Raw genomic sequence first — 25,002 nt, forward strand, 5'->3', positions numbered from 1 at the left:
GGCAGCCTGGAGAGAGCCTTGCTGGTGAGTGGTGCCTGGTGGGAATATGCTGTGGGCTGTCACCTGAAGCTTGGGGGGACACTGGGGGGACAGTGAGGGCTGTGGTGGCCACGTGGCAGCAACAAGGGGTGTCAGAGGGGTCACACTGATCCCTGATCCCCTGCTCACGGCTGTGGTTTGTGTAGGGGGTCTGTGTTGGCACCACTGCACCCTCAATCTTGTTCCAAGAGCAAATCCTGAGCTGTGTGCTCAGCCAGGACCCAAACAGGGGTTGCTGGACAGGCAGGACCTGTCCCTGTGTGTCCCCCCAGCAGCCACTGCCCCACCCTCTGATCCAGGGCAAACCTGGCACCTTCTCTGTGCCCAAACAGCTCCTGAAATCCTGGGGGGGTGGGGGAAATAGTGGTTTTTGAGGCACGAGCCAATACAGGATGCTGTGCACTGGGAATTTCCAAGCCCCTTTTTAAGGGAGGGTGCTTGGGAGCTGCACACACATGCAACTGGGATCCCATATCCTGCTGGAAAGGAACCCCCAGCAGCTGGAAAGGGATCCCAGGATGCATCCAGGGCTCGCTCAGCCTCTGCACAGCACCCAGAGATGGGCAGAAGGAAACCTGGCACCTTCTCTGTGCCCAAACAGCTCCTGAATTCTAGTAGGGGGGGGAAAAGTGTTTTTGAGGCATGAGCGATCAGAGGGTGCCATTCCCTAAGAATTCCCAACCCCTTTTTGTAAAGGAGGGTGTTGGGAGCTGCACACACATGCAACTGGGATCCCATATCCTGCTGGAAAGGAACCCCCAGCTGCTGGAAAGGGATCCCGGGATGTGCCCAGGGCTCGCTCAGCCTGTGCACAGCACCCAGAGATGTGTGGTGAGGGGCAGTCAGGGAATTCTCAAGCCCCCTTTTAAGGGAGGGTGATTGGGAGCTGCACACAGGTACAACTGGGATTTCCCTGCTGGAAAGGGATCCCAGGATGTGCCCAGGGCTTGCTCAGCCTGTGCACAGCACCCAGAGATGGGCAGAAGGAAACCTGGCACCTTCTCTGTGCCCAAACAGCACCTGAATTCCTGTGGGGGGAAGAAAAAAGTGGTTTTTGAGGCATGAGCCAGTGCACTGGGAATTCCCAAGCCCCCTTTCTTAAGGGAGGGTGTTTGGGAGCTGCACACAGGTACAACTGGGATCCCATACCCTGCTGGAAAGGCAAGCCCAGCTGCTGGAGAGGGACCCCAGGATATGCCCAGGGCTCACTCAGCCCCTGCCCAGCACCCAGACACGGGCAGTGAGTGCAGCAGAGGCGCAGCCAGGGAATTCCCAAATCCCTTTTTACGAGAGGGTGTTTAGGAGCTGCACACAGGTACAACTGGGATTTCCCTGCTGGAAAGGGATCCCAGGATGTGCCCAGGGCTCGCTCAGCCCCTGCACAGAACCCAGAGATGGGCAGAGAGTGCAGCAGAGGGGCAGCTAGGGAATTCCCATGCCCCTTTGTAAGGGAGGGTGTTTAGGAGCTGCACACAGGTACAATGGGATTTCCCTGCTGGAAAGGGATCCCAGGATGTGCTCAGGGCTCGCTCAGCCCCTGCACAGAACCCAGACACGGGCGGTGAGTGCAGCAGAGGCGCTGCCAGGGAATTCCCAAATCCCTTTTTACGAGAGGGTGTTTAGGAGCTGCACACACGTACAATTGGGATCCCTGCTGGAAAGGCACCCCCAGCTGCTGGAAAGGGATCCCGGGATGTGCCAAGGTCTCGCTCAGCCTGTGCCCACCCCCCGGCACGGGCAGTGAGTGCAGCAGAGGCGCAGCTAGGGAATTCCCATGCCCCTTTGTAAGGGAGGGTGTTTAGGAGCTGCACACAGGTACAACTGGGATTTCCCAGCTGGAAAGGCACCCCCAGCTGCTGGAAAGGGATCCCGGGATGTGCCCAGGGCTCGCTCAGCCTGTGCCCACCCCCCGGCACGGGCAGTGAGTGCAGCAGGGGCGCAGGCAGGGATGCAGCGAGGCGCTTTTGGGATGTGCAGGTGGCGATGTCCTCGCTGAGCCGAGCCTGGCGCGTCCCCCGCTGGAGGAGCCCCCGGCCCTTCAGCAGCGGCCCGGGCCCCACGGCCAAGAAGAGCGTCCCGTACCAGCAGACGCTGCAGGAGCAGGGCCCGGGGAGCGGGCAGCCCAGCCGGGCCCCGCCGGCCTCGGCGCAGGTGGTGGTGGTGGGAGGCGGCAGCCTGGGCTGCCAGACCGCATATCACCTGGCCAAGATGGGGATGCGCGAGGTGCTGCTGCTCGAGAGGGACCGCCTGACCTCGGGCACCACCTGGCACACCGCGGGTGAGCGGCGGGCACTGCCCGGGGATGCTCAGGGTTTGGGGTGGGCTCTGGGAGAGTTTGGGATGTAAATGCTGAGGATTTCTGTTTTTTCTTCTGCCATAATATTTTTTAAAAATAGAATAAATGCAAATATAAATATAACAATAAATATATAAATAGAAATAAATATAAAAATAAGTATAATATAAATAAAATATAGATAAAATAAATAAAATATAAAATATAGACATATTTTATATAAATTTGTATATATAAATGTATATACATGTATATAAATTTATATATATAAATTATATATCTTTTATACAAAATATAGGTATACATATATAAAATATATGCATAAAATAAATATAAATACGGATATATTAAATATATAAATATATCATATTTAAGTATACAATTAAATGTATATTAATATAAATATAACATGAATATAAATTATAACTAATATAATAATATGATAATGTAGAATAATAATATATAATATTTATACAATAGTATGATATATAGAATGTAATAGTTTAATAATATAAAATACAATAATATACTAATAAATATAGTAATAATATAATATAATATAATATAACATAACATAATATAACATAACATAATATAATATAATATAATATAATATAATATAATATAATATAATATAATATAATATAATATAATATAATATAATATAATATAATATAATATAATATAATATAATATAAATTATTTTTTTAAAGTTCCCTAAATTTGCTTTCCCCCCCAAGATTTATGTGGCTGCAGCAAAAGGAAACACTTTCTTTCCACAGTTTCCACCCCCTTTTTAAAGCCACTTTTCTATGGCAGGGAGGCAGAGCTATTTAAGCCTTTTTTTCTTTTTTTTCACACATTTATGGCCCATCCACCCCATACCCCCTTTCCCCCATTGATTTAACACCCCAAGAGAACAAAACCCGGTGTTTTGTAGCATTCCCACAAATCCCCCTTTTTAAAGCCACTTTTCTATGGCAGGGAGGCAGAGCTCTACAAGTTTTATTTTTTATTTTTTCACACATTTATGGCCCATCCACCCCATACCCCCTTTCTCCCATTGATTTAACACCCCAAAGAGAACAAAACCCGATGTTTTGTAGCATTCCCACAAATCCACGAGATGGAGCACGAGCCCCGCAGGGTGGCACAGGACACACAGGAATCCCCCATCCCTGCATCCCTCTCCGTGTCACGGGGAGGTGACCGATCCTTGTGTCACCCCGTGTCCCCCGCGCACAGGGCTCCTGTGGCAGCTGCGTCCCAGCGATGTGGAGGTGGAGCTGCTGGCACACACGAGGGACGTGGTCAGCCGGGACCTGCCGGCCGAGACCGGGCTGCACACGGGCTGGGTGCAGAACGGGGGGCTCTTCATCGCCTCCAACAAGCAGCGCCTGGATGAGTACAAGAGGCTCATGTCGGTAGGGAGGAGCCCCGGCGTGCAGGAGGGGAGGGGTTTTTGTGGTCCCTGAATGTCCCATCCTTCCCACCTGGACAGCAGGTTCTTTCTAAGGCAGGCTCCTGACTTGTGTAAGGCAGGCAAAATCTGTCAAACTCCTCCAAAGTTGGCTAAATAAAATCCAGCCTCGGATTTTTGGTTGTTTAAATAGTGGTAGCATCGTTTTCCCCATTTTTCCAGCTGCACAGGCAGCCTGAATACAAAAACAGGGTTATATTCCCTAAAATCTGAGCATCACCCCGTGCTGGATTTAGGGTTTGGGAGATAAACTTGTCCTGAGATTCTCCTCCGATGTTGGAATTCAGGACATCCCTCTGGCTGTCCTGGCTTGCCCAAACCCCTGCCAGGGGGGCTCAGAGCCCAAGACACCTGTGGTTTTGATTATGACCCATGGAGCAAATTCCCAACCTTACATGAAGATCTGCAAGCCACGAAAGCATAAGCATAATAATAATAATCAGTTTAAGTAGAATGATAACGATCAGCTTGTCACTCCTTCAGCAGCAAGAGGTGACCAAATCTTTTGTTCCTTGCCTGATCTCCTGGTTTTCCTGTCCCCTGGCAGCTGGGGAAGGTGTATGGAGTGGAGTCCCACGTGCTGACCCCGGCACAGACCAAGGACCTGTACCCCCTGATGAACGTTGATGACCTCTATGGCACCCTGTACGTCCCCAAGGATGGCACCATGGACCCTGCTGGCACCTGCTCCACCCTGGCCAGGGCAGCGACTGCCAGGGGCGCTACGGTAATTCTTAATTAGTAATTAATACTAATTTCAGTTTAGTAAAACTTCAGTATAGTAAAAAATTACTTAGTGGTTTATACTAAGGTGCCTTCCTCACCTTCTCCTTTCCCACTGGGGCAGAGCTGCTCCTGCAGATTTGGGGCTTTCCCAAATTATTACTAATTAGTAGAATTAGTAATTTATACTAATTATAACTTTAGTAAAGTAAATATATATACTTTAGTGAAGTAAAACCTTAGTATAGTAAAAAATTACTTAGTAATTTATACTAAGGGGCCTTCCTCACCTTCTGCTTTCCCACTGGGGCAGAGCTGCTCCTGCAGTTTGGGGCTTTCCCAAGAAGGGTGTTGTCCTCTTGTTTGGGTGACAATGACAAAACTGGCAGGAACCACAAGATCCAGGGAAAATAGAGGGTGGAAAAAAGGCCTTTAGGAGCAGGACAAGGCACTCAGGATGCTGCTCAGGTTCCCTTTTCCCAGCTTTGGGGGCTGCATGTCAGGTGAGTTGGGCTGTCCCCCTGCCCTGTGACCCTGCTGTGACTCTGCCCCCCTTCCTGTGCCACCAGATCATCGAGAACTGCCCGGTCACGGGCATCCAGGTGAGGACTGATGATTTTGGGGTGAAGAGGGTGCATGCAGTGGAGACAGCCCACGGCACCATCCAGACTCCCTGCGTGGTGAACTGTGCAGGTACAGGGGACGGGGCACAGGGCAGGGGTGGGACAGGGACAGCGGCCACAGCTCAGGGGTGGCTTTGCTCCCGTGCAGAGGAAAGCCTGCACCAGCCCGTGGCTGTGCCCTGCAGCTGTCTGGGGATGCAGAGGAGCTCAGCACGGGCTTGTTGTCTCTGCAGGAGTGTGGGCACGGGCCCTGGGCCGGCTGGCAGGTGTGCACGTGCCGCTGGTGGCCATGCACCACGCCTACGTGGTGACCGAGCGCATCGAGGGCATCCAGGTCAGTGTGCCCACTGCAGCCCGGCTCCTCTGCTCCGGGGAACAGGGCTGGAGAGGCAGAAACACCCCTGCCCCTTCCAGGGACCCCCAGACCTGTGGGAGCTCCTGATTGCTGCCAGGTCAGGCTCTGCTCTCAGGGGAGTGCACACCCTCAGCAGGGCTGTCAGATCACCTTGAACAGAGTCAGATTTAATATTTAACGAGGTTACAACTGGCAGGATGGTTTTTTTCCCCTCAAGATCTTTGTGTTTGGTGTCCGATAGCAGCATTCATAAAGATCTCAGACCTGGCAGGCAGAAGTGTAGCTCTCCAAGCATTTCTAGACTGCCCCTATAAATCTGTTCCTGCCATCTGGCTGCAGAGAATTGCTTGGGAGTTGAAGGAGCCTTCATCCTCCGAGGCCCCAGTGCACTCAGGGTGACACATTAATTAGTTTCCATCCTGCTGACACAGTCTGTGCCTGCCCTTTCAGCACGAGGTGCCTGGTTGTGAAAAGTGCAGTGACTCCAGCGTGCCCTAAGCAGCAAGAAAGGCTCCAGAGGAGAGGCTGCAGCTCACAGACCTCAGTGCCTCCTGCTCAATCCACTTAATTCCACTTGTCAACACGGCTTGCAGTAGGCCCTACACCGATTCCTCAGTGTTATCTAAATGTTTCCCCATCCATTATTCACAAGAACAAATCCCTCATTCTTCGTGCACCGCTGCCTGCGCCTCGAGCTGCTGCATCCTCCTGCAGGGGCGGGAGGCAGAGGAGTGATGATTGCTGAGCTAGGATCAACCCCAGGGGCTGCTCCCCGTCCCCAGGGCACCCCTGGGTGCTGCTCAGGTCTCTGTGTGAGCTGCTCTCCCATGCTAGCTGGGTGCTTTCCTCTTGGGGCGCCCAAATTTCAGTGCTGAGGGAGCACCCATGGTGCCATCGTGTCCCATCCCTGACAGGTCACTGCTGCAGGTGCCCACCTTGTGGACCTTGCTGGGTGGCACAGGGGTGTCCCCATGGCTCTTGGCCTCCTCTGACCCCTGCACTCCCCCTGCCCATGTTTCAGAACATGCCAAACGTTCGTGATCACGACGCCTCGGTCTATCTGCGTCTCCAAGGCGATGCCCTCTCCGTGGGTGGATATGAGTCAAACCCCATCTTCTGGGAGGAGGTGAGTGCAGCCTGGGGGTTTGCTGGGGGAACCAGGCAGTTTCCAGGGAAGCCACCTCGGGGGAGTGGGCGCAGGCACAGCCCCCAAATTCTGCAGGCACCAACCTCTGGTGGGGAGAGTATCTCCCCTTTGGGGCTGTCTGTGACACAGATATGCAGTGCAGAGGCAACAGGAGAGACAGAACTGTGCAGTCCTCCTCCCTGTTTGATGGTGCTCATCCCTCTATCCTTAATTCACATTTCAGATTTGCCTGGGTTGCTCAAGAAAACCCCAAAATCCCAGAGATTCAATGCAGCCTCAATTTATCTTCTCCGAGGCTGCCAGAGATGAGGTGATCTCAAACAGTCAGCCATCCTCTGTTCTGCGCCCTGATTCTTGTTCCTTCTCTTTAGGTATCTGAAAAATTTGCTTTTGGCCTCTTTGACCTGGACTGGGATGTTTTCATGCAACACATTGAGGGTGCTGTCAACAGGGTGCCAGTTCTGGAGAAAACAGGAATTAAATCCACTGTCTGTGGGCCAGGTAACGTGGCTGTGGTGGTACTGTGGTGGCTGGGTTTTTCTGAAGATCTTGCTAATGGCAATGGGAAACTTTATCTCCTTGAATGCAGAGGAAGTGCTGCTGGTCTGGCTGCAGTGGTGGCATCTTCCAAAGGGTGGCATTCCAGGCCTAGCCTGGGTGGAGAAACAGAATCACACATTCAGAGACACACTGAATGGTTTGGCTTGGAAGGGATCTTCAAAGATCATCCAATTCCATGGTCAGGGACACCTTTCACTATCCCAGGGTGTTCCAAGCCCCATCCAGCCTTGCCTTGAACACCTCCAGTGATGGGGCAGCCACAGCTTCTCTGGGCACCCTGTGCCAGGGCCTCCCCATGCTTGTTGTAAATAACTTCTATCTTATAATTTCTTATAATCTTATTGATTTCTTATCATCTCAGTTGTCCCTCTTTGAGTTTAAAGCAATTTCCCTGGGGAGCTGCCTGCCTTGGTTTAGTCTGGTAGTGAATGGATCTCCAGCTGATGTTGTGGCTGCTGGACTGGAAAATTAAGAGGCAGATGTTTTTAAGCAGTGGCTGTTATTTTACCAAGTGTTATCTTCTGTAATTATTTTTATTACTTGCTCCTGGTCTAGTGAGGTTAGATTTACCCAGATTTACATCCCTGGTGTGGAGTTAAAGCCATCCCTGCAGTGGGAGCTGGAGGTGGTGCCAGAAATTGATCCTGAGCCTTGCACACTTGGTTTGCCCTTAAAATCCACTATACACTAAGAAATTAACTATAATAAAAGCCCTTTTTGCTGAGGCACTTAAAGTGAAACCCTTTGGGTTGTATGAGGGGAAAGTAGGGCACATCTTGTGCCCTGCAGCAGATCAAACATGACTTGTACAAGGTGGAGACCTTGGCCCTGGGTCCAGTGGTTTGATTGCAGAGCAGAACTGGCTGCTGGTAGATGAATGTCTCCTCTTTGTCGTTCAATAATGTCATTTTCCAAGGCTCAGCTCTCCTGCTTTTCTCCCTCTTGATTGAAGCCAGCAGCCTGTGGTGGCTGAGTCACGCTGGGCTGATCAGAGGGCAAAGGCTTTGTCCCCTCTGCTGTGGTCACTGTGCCAAGGTCCCTGCAGCCCTCGCCACCCATCCCAGGGCAAAGTCAGCTGTGCTGGCAGGGCAGGTGCTTTGGCTCCATTAACTCCCTGAGTTTGTAGCCTGGAATATTTGCACAGGGATAGTGGCACGTGAGGAGCTGCTCTGGTGACAGTGGAAATATTCTGGCTCTGCTCCTGCCTTCTCTGGAGCAGTGGGATCAGGGGACACGAACTGGGCATTGCTAAGTGGAGAAAGACCACACAACTCAGTTTTCCCTCTATCCTTTTACATGGATGGATGGAGGGAGCACCATCAAACAGAGAGGAGGATTGCAGACCTCTGTCAGGGGCTTGCTGTCCTCCCTGGTGAGGATTTATAGAGGGATTTCCATGGCTGATGGCTCAGTGGAATAGCACTGGCAGCAGGAGACATTATGAGCACAGGAGAGACATCCCCGGTCCTCCCTCAGCTGAACCAAGTGGCTCAAAATTATGGAATTTCCCAGCAGGAATTGACAAAGGTGGAATACACCATAAGGAAACAGGGCCCAGGTTTAAAATGGCAACAAACAGATCAGTGCAGCCCCCTTGTGTCACCCTGTTTTCTTAAGATTTTCTAAGCTTTCTGATGTTGACATTCTTGTAGTGAACTTTCTCACATGCTTTCTGTAAATAACTCATTGTTTTGCATTCCTTTATAGAAGAAGAGAAAATTGATAGACTGTTAATTTGACCAGTGTCATTGGAGAGGTGGCACTGTCACCCTCCAATCCACTGCCACTCTTGGAAAACTATAAATGTTAGAGTTAGAAAATAAACTTCCCTTTTCTTTCAGCTTGAGAACAGCGGTGTGGGCTTGTGTTTTTTCATGTCCTATAGTGACACGCTTGGCTGGGGGATTGGGAAGGAAAAAAGAGCCCTCACAATGCCTTGTTCTCCTTCTCTTGGGGAATTCATTTTGCTTCCCAAATTTCCAGCCCAACTGCAAACCCCTGTGCTGGGCAGTGCTGGGTGTTGCAGTTCTGGCCCCACTGCGCTCTCTGGGAGCAGGACGAGGTCAGCACAGGAGGAAAGCTGTCTGTAAAGTGTGTGAGTGTCCCCAGAGTGTGTGATCCCCCCTGTCCTGGCCTCGCTGGCACGTCCCCTCTCTGCTTTCCAGAGTCATTCACAGCTGACCACAAACCACTCATGGGAGAAGCTCCTGAGGTCCGAGGGTTCTTCCTCGGCTGCGGCTTCAACAGCGCCGGTAAGAGAGACCTTGAGGGGTCATCCCAGGGGGATCCTGGCATCCCCCAGCCCTGCTTGGCCTGCTGGCCCTGTCTGCACCCTGCCCTGTTCCCCAGGGATGATGCTGGGAGGTGGCTGTGGCAGGGAATTGGCTCACTGGATCATCCACGGCCGGCCGGAGAAGGACATGTATGGCTACGACATCAGGCAAGTGACCCTGCTGCCTCCACGGGCACCCCTCATCCCTGCTGCCCCTTGGGGGTGCTCCCAAGGCAGGGCTGGCATCAGGAATGGCTGTCCAGGCAGCGTGTGTGTCCCTCCAAGGAGCTGGAATCAATTACAGGCAGTGGCTTTAATGAATGCACGCGTGGGGTTGATCTCGTTTGCCTCATTGCACTCCCACACAAACAGCTTCCATCAGGCACAGGGAGATGGTGGTGGTGGTGGGCAAGGACAGGGTAATTATGTTTGGGTTTTGTTGTTCAATTAGAGCCGTGCCTAATCCTCTAAGTTAATAATCAGGGGGATGATTTCAACAGCACAAAGATTAGCTCGCCCCCCCTCTGCAGCAGCACCAGGGCTGGGAGATGTGGCCGTGCAGATGTTGGCTCAGTAATTGCTTTTGACTTGCTTGATTGTCTTTGATTGGGTTTGGGCTTTCTTACAGCCTGTAGTGACAGCAACCACCTTGTGAGGGACAAAGCTTTGAAAATCTCACCTTGCTTTAGTGGCCAAGCTGGTAAATGTTGGCTTGGGCAGGGAGTGAGGGGCCTGCAGAGATGGGGGAGATGCCTCCAGCTGCCCCCTTCCACCAGGGATGCGGATGGAGAGATGGAGAAATCCCAGGCTGGGCACTGGATTGGCACCAGCACAGCCCCCCTGACCCCAAGGGACCCCAGCCCTGCTGAGAGCAGCCAGGGGCTTTACACCCGACCATCTCCCAATGTCCCATGTGCCCTGTCATCAAGCTGTCAGTCCCATTCCTTCCTTTTGGTGACAATTACCAAGCTCCTCTTTAAATAACTCCCTTTTCCACACATTTCAATATTTATCCTCTCAGAACATTTGCTTGTAAATATTTCATCTGGCAGCTGTTGCCCGCTTGCTGCTGTCAAAAAATTCAGCTCGTTGGTGAAGGGCTGGGGCTGATGGGGCAACCAGGGGTGCTGGTGACATTCCATGTGTCACCTTCTGCCAGCAGCTGCTCTCACAGCTCTTGGGGAGCATCACTTGTATTCCTTGCAGGGCTCAGCCCCATGCCCTGCCTCTGCTCTGCCCCCAGTCAGCAGGGAGGGAAGCTGGAAGTATCATTTTAAAAGTCCCTAAAAATGGCATTTTGTCCTTCATGCCCTGCCTGGCTTCCTCTCTGCAGCCCTGGGAAAAGTGCCACTTGTGCCCAAGGCTGTTTCCCAGAGTTACAGATCTCTGGGATTAACAACCTGACTGTGGGCTGAGCTGGCACATTCCTTCAAGGAGATTTTCTGTTTGAAAGATGGAAATACTTCAAATGAATTGAGGATATTTTGGATTTTATTTATATTTCAGTGTGGAGAGATTTGGGTGAAAAATATAAGGAATGTCCAGGGCTCATTCCCTCATCAGGGCTGGGTTTAAACCCTGAGGCTGGTCCCATGTTGAAGTGGGGTGGAATTAACATAAAATTTCATTTTTTTTCTATTTTCCCTTCCTCAGCAGGGCTCTTTTCTGCTCCCAGTTGCTCTGGGGTGGGGCAGCTCCAATGGTCATCACCATGGCATGGCCAGCACCAAGCCCTGTTTGGCTTCTCTGCTCCTACCCACAACACTGGAGCAGCAATAACAATTCTACACCAGCAGCTTCATCCACACCTGTGTCTGGTCCAGAGGCTGTGAGCTGGTGGGCTCACCCAGATGTTTCCATCTCCTCCTGCAGGAGGTTCCACCACTCCCTGACCGACAACAACCGCTGGATGCGCGAGCGCAGCCACGAGTCCTACGCCAAGAACTATTCCGTGGTGTTCCCCCACGACGAGCCCCTGGCAGGACGCAACATGAGGAAGGACCCCCTGCACGAGGTGAGGACAGGGCCTGCGCTGGCCCTCACAGCAGCAAAAAGGAGCTCACAAGGAGTGGCTGCAGCTGGGTCGTTCCCCAAAGCTTCTGTGATGCCATCTGTCTGTTCTGGGGAGATCCTTGCCCGACCCTAAAGCTCACTGTGAGGGTTATGGGGCCATGGGTGGTTTAATGCTCAGAGAGCCTGAGAATTCCCATATTTGACTCAGCAGATGTGGGTTAAGAACCTGGTGATGATCAATGAGCGAGGGAAAAGGGGAGAGGAGAGCTCTGAGGCTGAGTCCATCCCAGGGCAGCTGAGAGGGCTGAGGGTGCTGAATGCTCACAGGAATCTCCTGCTCACTGTGTTCTTTAGCAGCAGTTTCTCCCCAAACCAACATCTCTCATTGTGGAGTGAGGCTGGGGCACAAGGGAAGAGGGATGTGCCTCTGTAGAGGTGGCTTTGCCAGCACTCCCTAAGTGGTTTTGCTCCCTGGAGCCACCAGCCAGGGCTCCCTCCTGCTCCAGCCCCTACCTCACACAAATACCCACAGGTGAGCACTCTCAAGATGCAGCACTTGAGACAAAACCCCAATTCCCAGCATTTTGCTGCACCAGCAGCTCAGAACCCCCCGGATCCCTCGAGACACTCAGCTTGGCTCAGCACCAGAGCCTCATCCACTGCCAGCCCCAGCCCCAGCCCTGGCAAAGCCACATTTCCCAAGCCCATTCCTGCTTCCCTCTGATTGACATCACACCATTCCTCTTCCAACTGGAGGGCAGAGGCTGGAGCACTAAAACAGACACCCCTGCCCGCCAGCCCCCGGTGTTTGCTTGACAGCTCAGTTGTTTTCTGTCACTGAGGATGCAATTTATTTTTTAATAGCATGTCTAATAAGTGATGCCCACTTGACTGACAGGCTGCTATTTATCCATGCAGCTCCAGAACATGTGCTGTGTTTTATAAATAGGCACTGAATGATTTCTGAGATGTTCAACAAAATCTATTCTTTTCCGAACTGAGGCTCCAAACAAGAATGTCTTAATGGATCCCTAATTAATTGCGTGCAGAGAGGCTTTCCTGAGAGCTCAGAGGAGGAATGAGAAGGTTGCTGTATAAATATTAAATGTTGTTATATAATTACTCTGTAAACATGGTAGGGAATCTTGCTCTCTGCATGTAGCAACTCTTGGTCAGCAATTTGGGCACCCCATGGCAGGTTTTGGTGGGGTGCACAGCTGGGCTGTGGCTTGCTGCATCTTGAGGGAAATATCCTGCCTGAGGGGGACAAAAATCAGGCAATTTTTAGGTTTGATACTGTTTTAAATGAGATTTTGGCTGTTGATAGCCAAACCAAAGGGTCACAAGTCTGGTGTTGAGCCCACATCTGCACCCGAGGAGGGCAGCCTGAGTGCTGCTCAAAGAGCTGTGAGAGGAATTTTTTATAAAAAGCTGTTTGTTCCCATTTCTCCTGTGCAGGAGCTGCTGCAGCAGGGCTGTGTTTTCCAGGAGAGGCACGGCTGGGAGAGACCTGGCTGGTTCAGCCCTGGGGGAGCAGCCCCGGTAAGAACAGCTGGGGTTTGGGGGGGTCCTCAGCCTGGAGAGACCAGCTGGGGTAGGACCCAGCACCATGGGTGGGGATCCATCACTGAGGGCAGGGATTTTGAGGTGGGGACCCCTCATCAGGACAGGGATGCTGTGGGGGGATCCATCACTGTGGGCAGGGATGTTGGGATGGGGATCCATCACTGTGGGCAGGGATGTTGGGATGGGGATCCATCACTGAGGGCAGGGATTCTGAGGGGGAGACCCATGACTGAGGGCTGGAATGTTGGGATGGGGATCCATCAATAAAAGCAGGGAGGCTGAGGGGGGGACCCATCACTGTGGGCAGGGATGTTGGGATGGAAATCCATCACTGAGAGCAGGGATGTTGGGATGGGGATCCATCAATAAAAGCAGGGATGCTGTGGATTCATCCCCATGGGGTGGGATGTTGGGATGGAAATCCATCACTGAGGGCAGGGATGTTGGGATGGAAATCCATCACTGAGAGCAGGGATGTTGAGATGGGGATCTATCACTAAAGGCAGGGATGCTGTGGATTCATCCCCATGGGCAGAGATGCTCTGGTAGGAGCCATCATCATGGGCAGAGATGTTGGGGTGAGGATCCATCCCCATGGGCTGGGAAGTTGGGGTGAGATCCATCCCCATGGGCAGGGATATTGGAGAACCCATCCCCGTGGTGATCAGGGATGCCAGTGTGGGCACCCACCACCACCACAGCCATCTCTCCAGGAGTGGGGTGAATATGCCAAGGAGTCTTTTGGCTTCAGCCTCACCTCCTCCTCCTCCCTGTCCCCCAGGTCCTGGACTATGATTACTACGGTGCCTACGGCCACGAGCGCCACAGGGACTACACCTACAACCGCCTGCTGGGGGACGAGTACACCTTCGACTTCCCTCCTCACCATGACATCGTGAGCGGGGCTGACAGCCCCTCCCGCCCTGTCAAACCCCCAGCCAGCCCCTCCTGCCCTGCCAAAACCCCCAGCCAGCTGGGGGACCTGGAGGCAGCAGAATTTGTGCCCCATCGCAGCTCTGGGTGATGCTCGGAGGGAGGAGAAGCTCCAAAACAGCGAAAAATGTCCCAAAACTATGAAGGGAAATGTGTAGCCCAGGCTCAGAAATCTCAGGGGAGTAGCCATGGGAATTATGCTGCTGCTTTGCTGAAGTGTTGAGAGCAGCTTGGGGAAAAAAATCCAATTTGATAAAATTTGGGTGTTATTGATGATAACTGTCACTGAGGTAGTGAGGTGAGGAATGGGATCAGGCACTCGGGATGGCCTGCCAGGCTGGCTCCAGCAAATTCCTGATTCTTTCAGGAGCATTTTGAAGCCTTTAAAGGCACCAGGAGAGTGTCCTGGTATCGTTTCCCGTTATGCAAATGGTTTAATTTGTGTTTCCCTTTGTGGGCTCAGCCTCAGTGCTGCCGCATTTGCTTTAATTGCAGATCAAGAAGGAATGTTTAACGTGCAGGAACGCCCTGGCTCTCTTTGACATGTCTTATTTTGGGAAATTCTACCTGGTTGGACCTGAAGCTACCAAAGCAGCAGACTGGCTGTTCAGTGCTGATGTGAGCAAAGCCCCAGGTACAGCCTCAGCTCCTCCTTTTGCTGGGGAGATCTCACCCTGAAACAACCCAGAAAAACCCAGACTGGCTTTTCCTCTCAGTGCTGCCTTTGCAGAGGGTTTGGGAAGAGGCTGCTCCCCCTGTCCTCACCACAGTCTTAATTCTGCCTTGTTCACACAGGCGTTTGAGACTTTTAATCTCAGGGTCGCGGCTTCGTGCCGCACGTTGGGCGCCAATATGTTGAAATTAAATACCAATATAGCCTGGGCTCGTCTGGCCCTTACTGCTTGACCAAAGGTGGCAGCTGGGGTGGTTTCACCTGAGAGACACCTTTGGCTCGCTGGATGCTGCAGCAGCTCAGTGCTCTGAGCTCAGGGATGAAGGAGGGAGGTTTTCCTCTGGCTCCAGCTGTGGCTCACATCTGGAGGTGCAATGGGTGCTGGAGTAAATCAAGCACAACCCTCAAACAAGCCAGCTGTGGTTTGTTGTCCCCTTTTCCGAGGCTGGGAAGCAACTTTGGGCATTTCCAAGAGTGCAACTTCATCTCCTCCCACAGAACAGGGAAAAGCCATCATTCCTTTTCCCTGTGCCGGTGCTGGGACACCCATGGTCAGTCAGGACAAAGCCAGGATGGGTGATTTAATGACAGTGACACCTTTTTCTGCTGCCCAGCTGCCTGTGCCGGGCTGGCTGATGGGCTGATGATGGTGCCCTTGTGCCCCGCAGGCTCCACCGTGTACACCTGCATGCTGAACCGCCAGGGCGGCGTGGAGAGCGACCTGACCGTGAGCAGGATCAGCCCCGGGACCCCGGGCTCCCCCCTGGCCCCTGCCTTTGAAGGTAAAACCCTGACCAGATGCACGGAGCAGCTCTGTCACCCTCCCTGAATTCCCAGGTTTTCTTGCTGCTTTTTCAATGCACACAGAGAATTTTCCAGTCCTGGGCAGGTTTGTCCCAGCACTCCGTGTCACGCTGGAGGGGCTGCAGGCACAGGGCTGATTGCATTTTCCTAATGGCAGCCACCTGGCTTTTTCCACCTCCATCCCCGGTGCCTGTAACCTGATTATGGCCCCTGTCCCCAGGGCCCTGCACTGCTCATCGCTGTTATTGGGTTTGTCCAGCCCTGCCTGGCAGCTCTGACCTCTGTCCCAGCCCTTATCAGCTGCAATTAAGGGGACTGGAAGGCAGCAGAGCGGCCCTGGGGGCAGGAATGGCATTAGGCAGCTGCGGAGGAGGAGGATGCTGAGCTCGGTCTGGCCAGGCACACGGTGGCCACAGAGCCCTGTCCCCATGCTGTGTCACCTTCAGATGTGCCATGGGGCAATCTCAGCATGCTGTGTCACCTTCAGATGCGCCATGGCAATCTCATCACCTTGAGGTGTGCCATGGGTCAATGTCACCACCCTGTCACCTTCAGGTGTGCCATGGGGCAATCTCAGCACCTCCAGGTGTGCCATGGGGCAATCTCAGCATGCTGTGTCACCTTCAGGTGTGCCATGGGGCAATCTCAGCACCTTCAGGTGTGCCATGGGGCAATCTCACGCCCCTGTGTCACCTCCAGGTGTGCCATGGGGCAATGTCACTGTGTTTGTCCCAGCAGTGTGGGGTGCCTGTGATTTTTCCCTCCCTTGTGGGAGGATCCTTCCTCCCTCCTGTCTGGGACACTGGCAGGGGAAGCAGGGTGGGAAGTGGCTGGCAGAGCTGCAGCTTTGGCGGGCACTGGAGGTGTTTAATCACAGCAAAGTCTATTTTCCCAATTACAGTAGGTGGCTGCACTCATTATCGTTATGACAGAATACCAGAGAGCAATTTCGTAGTGGCAGGAAAGACAGAGGGAAGATTGATTACATATTAATCAGCTCTCAAACACCATCCCTGGGGATTCTTCCACCCAGGATTACTGAGGAGATGAAATTCCTCCTTGCATACAGTGGGAAGTGTACTGTAGTGGTTATGGGCTGGTCACTGTGGCATTCCCTGCTCCCACCTGTACCCACAGCTCCCTCCACCCTTGAGGGTCTGTTCTGTGTCTGGATAAAACTGCAGATGCTTTTGCTGTTGTTCTCAAGGAGTTTTTTCCTGTGATGCTCACACACACTTTCACTGCCAATGGCCATTTTCACTGTGCTGAGCCCCACAAAAAGCAGAGCCCCAAAGCTTTCCCAAATCCCCCAGCTCTTTAACCCTTTCATTGGCAGTCCCAGCCAGGGCTGTGCAAGCTGGAGATGCTCAGGGCTGCACTTGAGGCTGTGCAGAGCAGAACCAGCCCTGACAGTGCCCGGGGCTGTGTTCCAGGGGATGGATATTACCTGGCCATCGGCGGGGCCGTGGCTCAGCACAACTGGTCCCACATCACCACCGTGCTGCAGGACATGAAATTCCAGTGCAAACTCCTCGACTGCTCCGAGGAGCTGGGCATGATGAGCATCCAGGGCCCGCTGAGGTGAGAGGTGTGGGCTTCTCCCAGTAACCTGAGCGGGGAGGGAGGGATAGAAGGAGGGATAGAGGGGTGGAGAGATGGAGGGAGGGATGGAGGGGTGGATGGAGGGATGGAGGGATGGAAGGAGGGATGCAAGGGTGGAGGGAAGAATGGAGGGATGCAGGGATGGAGGGAAGGAGGGGTGCAGGGATAGAGAGAGGGGTGCAGGGATGCAGGGATGCAGGGAAGGATGCAGAATGGAAGGAGGGATGGAAGGAGGGATGGAGGGGCAGAGGGATGGATGGAGGGATGGGTGGAGGGATGGAGGGATGGAAGGAGGGATGCAGGGATGGAAGGAAGGATACAGGGGTGGAGGGAGGGATGCAGGGATGCAGGGATGGAAGGAGGGATGCAGGGATGGATGGAGGGATGCAGGGATGGAACGAAGGATGCAGGGATGGATGGAGGGATGCAGGGGTAGAAGGAGGTATGCAAGGCTGGAGGGAAGGATGGAGGGAAGGAGGGATGCAGGGATAGAGAGAGGGGTGCAGGGATGCAAGGAAGGATGCAGAGTGGAAGGAGGGATGCAGGGATGGATGGAGAGAGGTTTGCCTCAGGTGCAGGTCCCCGTGTTGGGCAGGGGTAGGTGTGAGCCCCATGACACTGATGCTGATGTGGCTGGGGTGTCACTCCACTTCCCATGGAACTGAAATTTCTTTTGAGGCTCCCACAGCACTGCACATCAGCCACCTCAGCTCAAGTCTGTCTTGCCAGCAAGATGAGGAGCAGGATTTGGGGATAACCCTCCCTGCTCCTGTGTGCTGTCTCCCCACAGCCGTGCTGTCCTGCAGGAAGTGCTCGACACCGACCTCAGCAACGAGGCCTTCCCCTTCTCCACGCACAAAATCACCACAGCTGCAGGATGCCAGGTGGGAAGGGGCCCCTCCTTGAGCTGCCCAGGGAGCTGTGGGTTCTGTGCACCCACCAGCCAAGCACAGAATCCCAGTCTGGTCTGGCTTGGAAGGGACCTGAAAGATTGTTGGATTGCACTAATTGGTTTCTTTAGTGTTTTGCACTGGGTTTTGTATTTTGGAATAGTATACAAAAGATCATCTTGTTCCACCCCCTGCCATGGCAGGGACACTTTCCACAGTCCCAGGATGCTCCAAGCCCTGTCCAACCTGGCCTGGGACACTTCCAGGCATCCAGGGGCAGCCACAGCTTCTCCGGGCAAACTGTTCCATCTCCCTCTGTTGGGAATGTGTCTGCCCCCTCTTTATTGCAGAGAGGTTTTGTTGTGGTTTTTGTAGGAAAAGGCCAAAACCCAGAGTGAGAAAAGGGTGTTTCCCTGCCTGACTGCCTGGCAGGTGCCATCCTGCTCTGCCAGGGGTGTCACAGCACTGAGCCTGGGGAAGGGACAGGGTGACTCATGGCTTTGCAGCGATGCCACAGGAATGAGAGATGCCTCCACGGATTAGGGCCAGCCCTGGTGATGAGATCTACCTGACACTCCAGACACTTTCCATTTCCCCCTCCTCATAAAAAACAGGCACAATTTAATGCAAAGCCTGTCAGGTACTGGCAGCAGGGACTGGGCAGCCTGGGAGCTGCTGTTTGATCACAGGAGAAGCCTGACAGCCCTAAGCTTCCAGTACAGCACACATCATCCTGCTCCTGCCCAGCCTTCAGGCCTCACACATGCCCTGAAGCTCTTGATTGAGCTTGAACACCCCAAATAGAAGAGCTGGTGACCATGAAGTGTCATTTTTCTCAAAGGAGAAATGTCCTAGGAAAACCTGCTGCTCAAACTTTGGGTATCAGGGAAAAGCTTGAGCAAGGTTTCATGGAGAAACTCTGATTTCTCAGTGATGTTTATCCCATGCGGAATATTCCTATGGTTGCAAAAACACTTTGAGGAGAGGGTGGGATTTGTACTTGCTCCTTTCTATAGGAAGCCTGGGCAGGCCATGGTCCCAGAGCATCCCTCTCCTGCTGGATGGGAGCAGGGACCATGCCCAGAACTCTCTCTGCTCTCAGCCTGGAGCCTGGTGGGGTATGAAGGAGGTGAAGGTGAAGCAGTAAATCTCATAAAAGGCAGCAGGAGAGCCAGGAGCTGCAGCAGACTGGATGTTAAGGAAATTGGGTTAAGCCACGTGCGGCCACTTTTCATTCAGAATTAAAATGGCTTTAATTCTCCTGCAGCTGCCTGCTGAAGAGATTGCTGCTAAATCAAATTAGAGCCTCTTGATTTGTGAGCAACAGCCTGGCCAGGCCTTAAAGTGGTTTAAGTAAGGCACAGATTTTGCCCAAGTGAGATGAATCTCCAAACCATTGCCATCAATGCACCCTGGGTGCCCAGCAACTCAACCCACAGCGAGTTCAGTGTCCCTTGGAAGGCCTGGGGAATTCAAAGCCAATCCACTGGTGCAGGTTGTCCAAAATTCTGGATTTTAGTCCTCATTAATCCTCCCCACACCCTCCCCTGTCAGCCTGTAGCAGGCTGATATCATCTTGTAATAATCTGCTTTTGCCCTAAGAAAGGTGTGGAAATGTTCCTGTCTCCAGGAGTGTGATGAGTTTATTTGCATTTCACTTCAAGTTTGTTATAAATAATCCAGTCCTTCAAGGAAGATTGAGCTGGCAGAAGTTTTGTGGATTCTTTGGAGTGTGAATTCCCTGATGGACAGAGAGAAAAGCTCTCCTGTCTCAGGGGTGTGAGCTGGGAGGGGACTGGACCACCCTTCAGGAGGTTTCCTTTGTCCCACTGGACAATGAACACCAGGGGCCCCATCCCACGCTGGAATTAGAGTGGGAGGATTTCTCAGGGCAGCAGGCTGAAGCCTTTGCTGATATTATCACCTTCCAGGGGGATTAAACTGAACCCAGCATCTTAAAAAAGTTATCACCGAGATTTTCCTGCATTAACTCAGTAGTTGAACAAAATCAGCTGGAGTCAAAGGAGAGTTCCAGCAGAGTTAATGACTCTGGAAATTATGGATTGGTTTGTGAGTTTATATATAGAGTCTCTCATTGTATGGAACAGCAGAGAAAGGTCTCCCTTTGAATCTCACTGCTGGAGACAGGGAAAAATTCAGGTTTTCATTTTCTATGGTACCTAGAATGCTTTTGAATCGCTGCACAAAAGCCCAGGGATGGATGCAATTCCACAGCTCCAGCTGGAAGGCCTGTTCCTATGGGAATCCAGCAGAGCTGCCGAGTGCAGCCCTTAGCATTTCCCCCCTCCTCGGTGGGGTGTGAGGGGCTCACACACACCCCAGTCCCTCCCTGTGCTCAGCTCACCACTGCCCGATCACCCCAATTTTCCAGGATTTCCCGTTTTCTGTGGGCACTTTGCAGGGATGCTCATTCCCCTGGAGCACTGGTGCTTTGAGAGGAAGTTCCTCCCAGGAGTAAGTTGCTCCTGATTGTAAAGAGCGCTTCAGCTGCAGTCCCATTCGGGGTTAACGAGCCGGGAAGTTGCCTGTCAATCCCCAGAGCATCTCCTGCCGCAGTGAAGATGGGAGCTGGCTTGCAGCAGCCTCTTCTCAGGCTGTTCCCTAATTAGATGACACCTTTGTGAAGAGGAAAAAGCTTCTCTGAGCCCCTTGTGCTCCTGGGGAAGGCAGTGCCAGCCTTTGTGCCTGGCTGCGGGGCTGTGCCAGGGACCAGGGCAGGGCTCAAAATAAATTCCCCATCCTGTGTTCCTTCCACCTCCTCACTCCTAATGCAGAGGTTAAGGTTTCTCACCATTTAAAAATTGTAAATTCAGCTTGAGGATGTGATTTTGGTGCTAGGGGAAGCAGGAGTGGATTTGGGCTCCCAGGTGTGCCATGCTGGCAGCACAGAGCCCAGGCAAACCTTGGGCACCTCTGCCTGCTTTGGGCAGCAGCTGCTGGGGTCTGTTTGCATTTGGGATTAGAGAGTACCAGCTCTGCTTGGGGCAAGAGCTCAGCAAATGGCAAAATGCAGCTTGTACCCCAGCCCCAGCCAGAGCCAGCATGGCCAGGCCAGCCCAAGGCCACCAGAGCCAGCCTGGAAATGTGTCCTGAGCTGGGGACAGCTTTGTTACCAGCACAGATCACAGCCCAGAGAGGAACTCTGGAGTTAATCTCTCTCCCAAAGACAGCTCTGTGTCTGCAGTGGATGTACCCAGAGGGATGAACCAGAGGGGTTTTGTGGGGGAGGAAGTGGAGAAACACAATGGGATGAATCAGAGGAAAAGGCAGCTCAGGCTCCAGGGCTGTCTGCAGGGAAGGTGCCTGAGTTGGGCCGGTCCCAGCTGGCCTGGAAGGCTTTGGGAATGGAGAATGTTCCAGAGGGACAGCAGGAGGGTGCCTGGGTGAGAGGCTGGTGGAACACAGGCAGGCCAGGCTGTTCCCTGGGACTGCAGCCAGGCTCCATCCCTGGGAATGAGGCTTCTCTGGAGAAGCACCGAGTCCCCTGTGCTGATCTGCTCATCCCCCCTTGGGGCTTCTGGCGTTTGGTGTGGAGCTCATGTGACAGCTCAGCTTTGGGACACAACCCTGAGCATTCCCTGGTGGCACTGGGACATGCCCAGGAGCCTTGGGTGCCTCTGCTGTGGCAGCACTGTCCAGGAACATTCCTGGGGCAGGGACAGCAGTGAGGAAGTGCCCCAAAAGCAGGACAGTCTTGCTGGGGACAGCTTCCCTGTCTCAGAGGATCAGCAGAGGGAGACAAAAGCTTGGCTGGAGCTGGAGCATCACATCTCACCCCAGCCCTGGAGTCTGTAGGCAGAGGATGCTGCAGCAGCCACCTCTGCCCACTGGCACTGACGGTAGCTGGTTTGAGGTACCAGGCTTAGGATGTCCAGAGCTGAGAAATTCACTCTGAGTCTGCAGCAATGGTGCCAGGGCCCTGAGGAAGGAGGAATGATGAGGAGGACTGCATTGATATCAGAAGGCTCATTAATTACTTTATTATACTATATTATTCTATACATCTAAAACTGGATCTGCCAAGCACGAACCCTGCACACAACTGCAATGAATCTTGTGACTGTCACCCAACAGTCTCAATACTCTTGGCCCTGATACCCAGGGAAACAAAACACCATCACTCTGGGTAACCAGTCTCCATGCTGCATTCTACTTTTGCACAAACACAGGCACAGCAAATGGTAAGTATTGTGTTTTCTTTCTCTGAGGTTCAGAGAATGTGAATCCCAGAAATATTCTTGGGAAGGATTGTGCCTTGCTTTTCTCTGTGAAGGGAAATTTGGGGCTACATGAGCCTGTCTTTGTGCAAGAGCGGAGAGCCCAGAAGTGCCTTCCACCACAGTTCCCAGGGGTAGGATGGTCGGGACAGACAGGGACAAGAGATCTCTGCAGCCAGGTCGTGGAACTTGGGGTTTATTGCAAAGGGCCTGGGTGCAGGGCCCTGCTGGGAGCTGCCAGCTACAGAGAAGTAAAGAGAGTGGTAAAGAGAGAGAAGGTAAAAAGGATGAGAAAGTAAATGAGAGGGTAAGAGAGTGAGGTTCTCATTACAATACAATAAATCTTCTTCTGTGTTGAATATTCTAATTCTCACTAACCAATCTAGTACAAGTCCTATAGCATTTCCATACAGCCTATAAGAATCATTACATTACTGTACTGTGTTACATTTTAAACTCTAAAAACTCCTCTTTGGGCCCCTGCTGCTAAGCCTAAAAACTACTCTTTGGAAACCCTAAAAACTCCTCTTTGGGCCCCTTCTGCCAAGCTAATGGGGTCTGCTCTGACCCTTGGAGCTGTCTGCAAGCAGAGGGTGTTGTTCCATCAAAAGGGGATCACCTTCAGCCAGCCACACCATTGTTTTCCAGTTGTTCAGTAACTGAGGTATCTCAAAGCTTGCTTTCATTTCAATCTCACTTATAGTTTCCATATTCTCCAAATCTTTTGCCAGGCAATCATATTTATAAGGCTTTCCTGTTCCATCTTCCCCAGCACCCAGGCCAGGCTGGCTTTCCCCTGACACGGGAGCCTCTGCCAGGCTGCCCAGCCCAGCTGCACCCCGGGGATGTTCCCCTCTTGCCTTTGCAGGTCCGTGCCATGAGGCTGTCGTTTGTGGGCGAGATGGGCTGGGAGCTGCACGTGCCCAGGGCTGACTGTGTGAAGGTTTATCGGGCAGTGATGCAGGCGGGAGCGCGGCACGGCATCGCCAACGCCGGCTACAGAGCCATCGACAGCCTCAGCATCGAGAAAGGTCCTTGTTCTCCTCCCAGCAGCAATCTCTGCTTCTCCTACAGAGGGGGGAGCAGGGCAGGGAGCTTTTCCTCAGCTTTGGGGTTGGTCAGTGGGACTGGAGGTGGGGCAGGGTCTCAGAACACTGAGAATTCCCCTGTGTGCTCCTCTCCAAGGTGTTTTATCCAGGTGAATAAAGGGCAGTGGGTGTCCAAGGGGCAGGGCTCTGGTGGTGTTTGCAGGACAAGGGAAGAGATGAGAATCTTGACTCCATGTTTCAGAAGGCTGATTGATATATATATATATATATATGATATATGATATATATAAATATATATATATGATATTATATTATATTATATTATATTATATTATATTATATTATATTATATTATATTATATTATATTATATTATAATATTATAATATTAAAACTATACTAAACAATAGAAGAATGATTTCATCAGAAAGTTAGCAAAGAAAAGAATAGAATGATAACAAAAGCTGATGACTCTCAGAGAGTCCAAGACAGCTGACTGTGATTGGCCATTAATTAGAAACAACAAACATGGACCAATCAAAGATGCACCTGTTGCATTTCACAGCAGCAGATAATTATTGTTTTTCTTTTCTTCTGAAGCTTCTCAGCTTCTCAAGAGAAAAATCCTGGCAAAGGGATTTTTCAGAAAATATCATGGCAACACAGGGGTGCTGTGCCAGGTCAGTGGGTGACCCGTGCTGGCTCCTGCAGGGTACAGGCACTGGCACGCAGACCTGCGCCCCGATGACACCCCGCTGGAAGCAGGGCTGGCCTTCACCTGCAAGCTCAAGTCCAGCATCCCCTTCCTGGGCCGGGAGGCCGTGGAGGCACAGAAAGCCAAGGGCATCTTCCGCCGCCTCGTGTGCTTCACCACCGAGCAGTGAGTACACACCTGGAGGTTTTGCAGATGGGGCTGGAGGCACTCTGGGTTCGGCAGGGAGAGGTGAATGAGCAAATTCCCTGTTGTATGTTCAAAGGGAGCTGCAGGAGGTGTGAGAGGGTTGGTCTTGTTTCACCTGGAGGTTTTGCAGATTGGGCAGAGGTTTTGCTGCAGGAGGTGTGAGGGTTGGTCTTGTTTCACCCAGAGTTTTGCAGGTTGGGCTGGTGGCACTCTGGGTTCAGCATGGAGAGGTGGATGAGCAAATTCCCTGTTGTATGTTCAATGGGAGCTGCAGGAGGTGTGAGGGTTGATCTTGTTCCACCTGGAGGTTTTGCAGATGGGGCTGGTGACACTCTGGGTTCAGCAGGGAGAGGTGAATGAGCAAATTCCCTGTTGTATGTTCAATGGGAGCTGCAGGAGGTGTGAGGGTTGGTCTTGTTTCACCCAGAGTTTTGCAGGTTGGGCTGGTGACACTCTGGGTTCAGCACGGAGAGGTGACTGAGCCCGTGGGCAGTGGGAGCCCTGGCACATGGGCTGCCCTGGGGCAGAGCCAGAGCCCTGTGCCCCATGGAGGGGCTGTGCTGTGGCAGCTCTGCCCTTTACCTCGCAGGAAGGTGCCCATGTTCGGCCTGGAGGCGGTCTGGAGGGACGGGCAGGTGGTCGGCCACATCCGCCGGGCAGATTTTGGGTTTGCCATCGACAAAACCATCGCCTACGGCTACATCCGAGACCCTGCAGGGGGCCCGGTGAGTGCAGAGCCCCGGGCTGGCTGTGCCTCCACACACCCACTGCTGTCACCTGGGCTGGGACATGGCACAGCAGCTCCCTCGTGTTCCCTGGGCAGGCTGGAGGGCGAGGG

At 52.5% G+C, this 25,002-nt stretch overlaps 1 protein-coding gene across 1 annotated transcript in view; it reads left to right on the forward strand.

Annotated features, from left to right (window-relative positions):
• Positions 1–25,002, forward strand: part of SARDH (sarcosine dehydrogenase) — a 27,677-nt gene continuing 2,675 nt past the window's right edge. Inside the window, exons 1-20 of the mRNA XM_064727596.1 lie at positions 1–24; positions 2,017–2,317; positions 3,581–3,759; positions 4,363–4,542; positions 5,108–5,231; positions 5,395–5,495; positions 6,538–6,642; positions 7,035–7,164; positions 9,390–9,476; positions 9,574–9,664; positions 11,369–11,510; positions 12,968–13,051; positions 13,857–13,970; positions 14,504–14,642; positions 15,350–15,463; positions 16,919–17,066; positions 17,878–17,971; positions 23,084–23,246; positions 23,975–24,143; positions 24,754–24,889. Of these exons, the coding sequence (XP_064583666.1) occupies positions 2,023–2,317; positions 3,581–3,759; positions 4,363–4,542; positions 5,108–5,231; positions 5,395–5,495; positions 6,538–6,642; positions 7,035–7,164; positions 9,390–9,476; positions 9,574–9,664; positions 11,369–11,510; positions 12,968–13,051; positions 13,857–13,970; positions 14,504–14,642; positions 15,350–15,463; positions 16,919–17,066; positions 17,878–17,971; positions 23,084–23,246; positions 23,975–24,143; positions 24,754–24,889 (2,595 nt within the window). The 5' untranslated portion in view covers positions 1–24; positions 2,017–2,022. The remainder of the gene's footprint in view (positions 25–2,016; positions 2,318–3,580; positions 3,760–4,362; positions 4,543–5,107; positions 5,232–5,394; positions 5,496–6,537; positions 6,643–7,034; positions 7,165–9,389; positions 9,477–9,573; positions 9,665–11,368; positions 11,511–12,967; positions 13,052–13,856; positions 13,971–14,503; positions 14,643–15,349; positions 15,464–16,918; positions 17,067–17,877; positions 17,972–23,083; positions 23,247–23,974; positions 24,144–24,753; positions 24,890–25,002) is intronic.

This window comes from Zonotrichia leucophrys, chromosome 17, assembly GCF_028769735.1.
Source record: "Zonotrichia leucophrys gambelii isolate GWCS_2022_RI chromosome 17, RI_Zleu_2.0, whole genome shotgun sequence".
Taxonomy (NCBI): Eukaryota; Metazoa; Chordata; class Aves; order Passeriformes; family Passerellidae; genus Zonotrichia; species Zonotrichia leucophrys.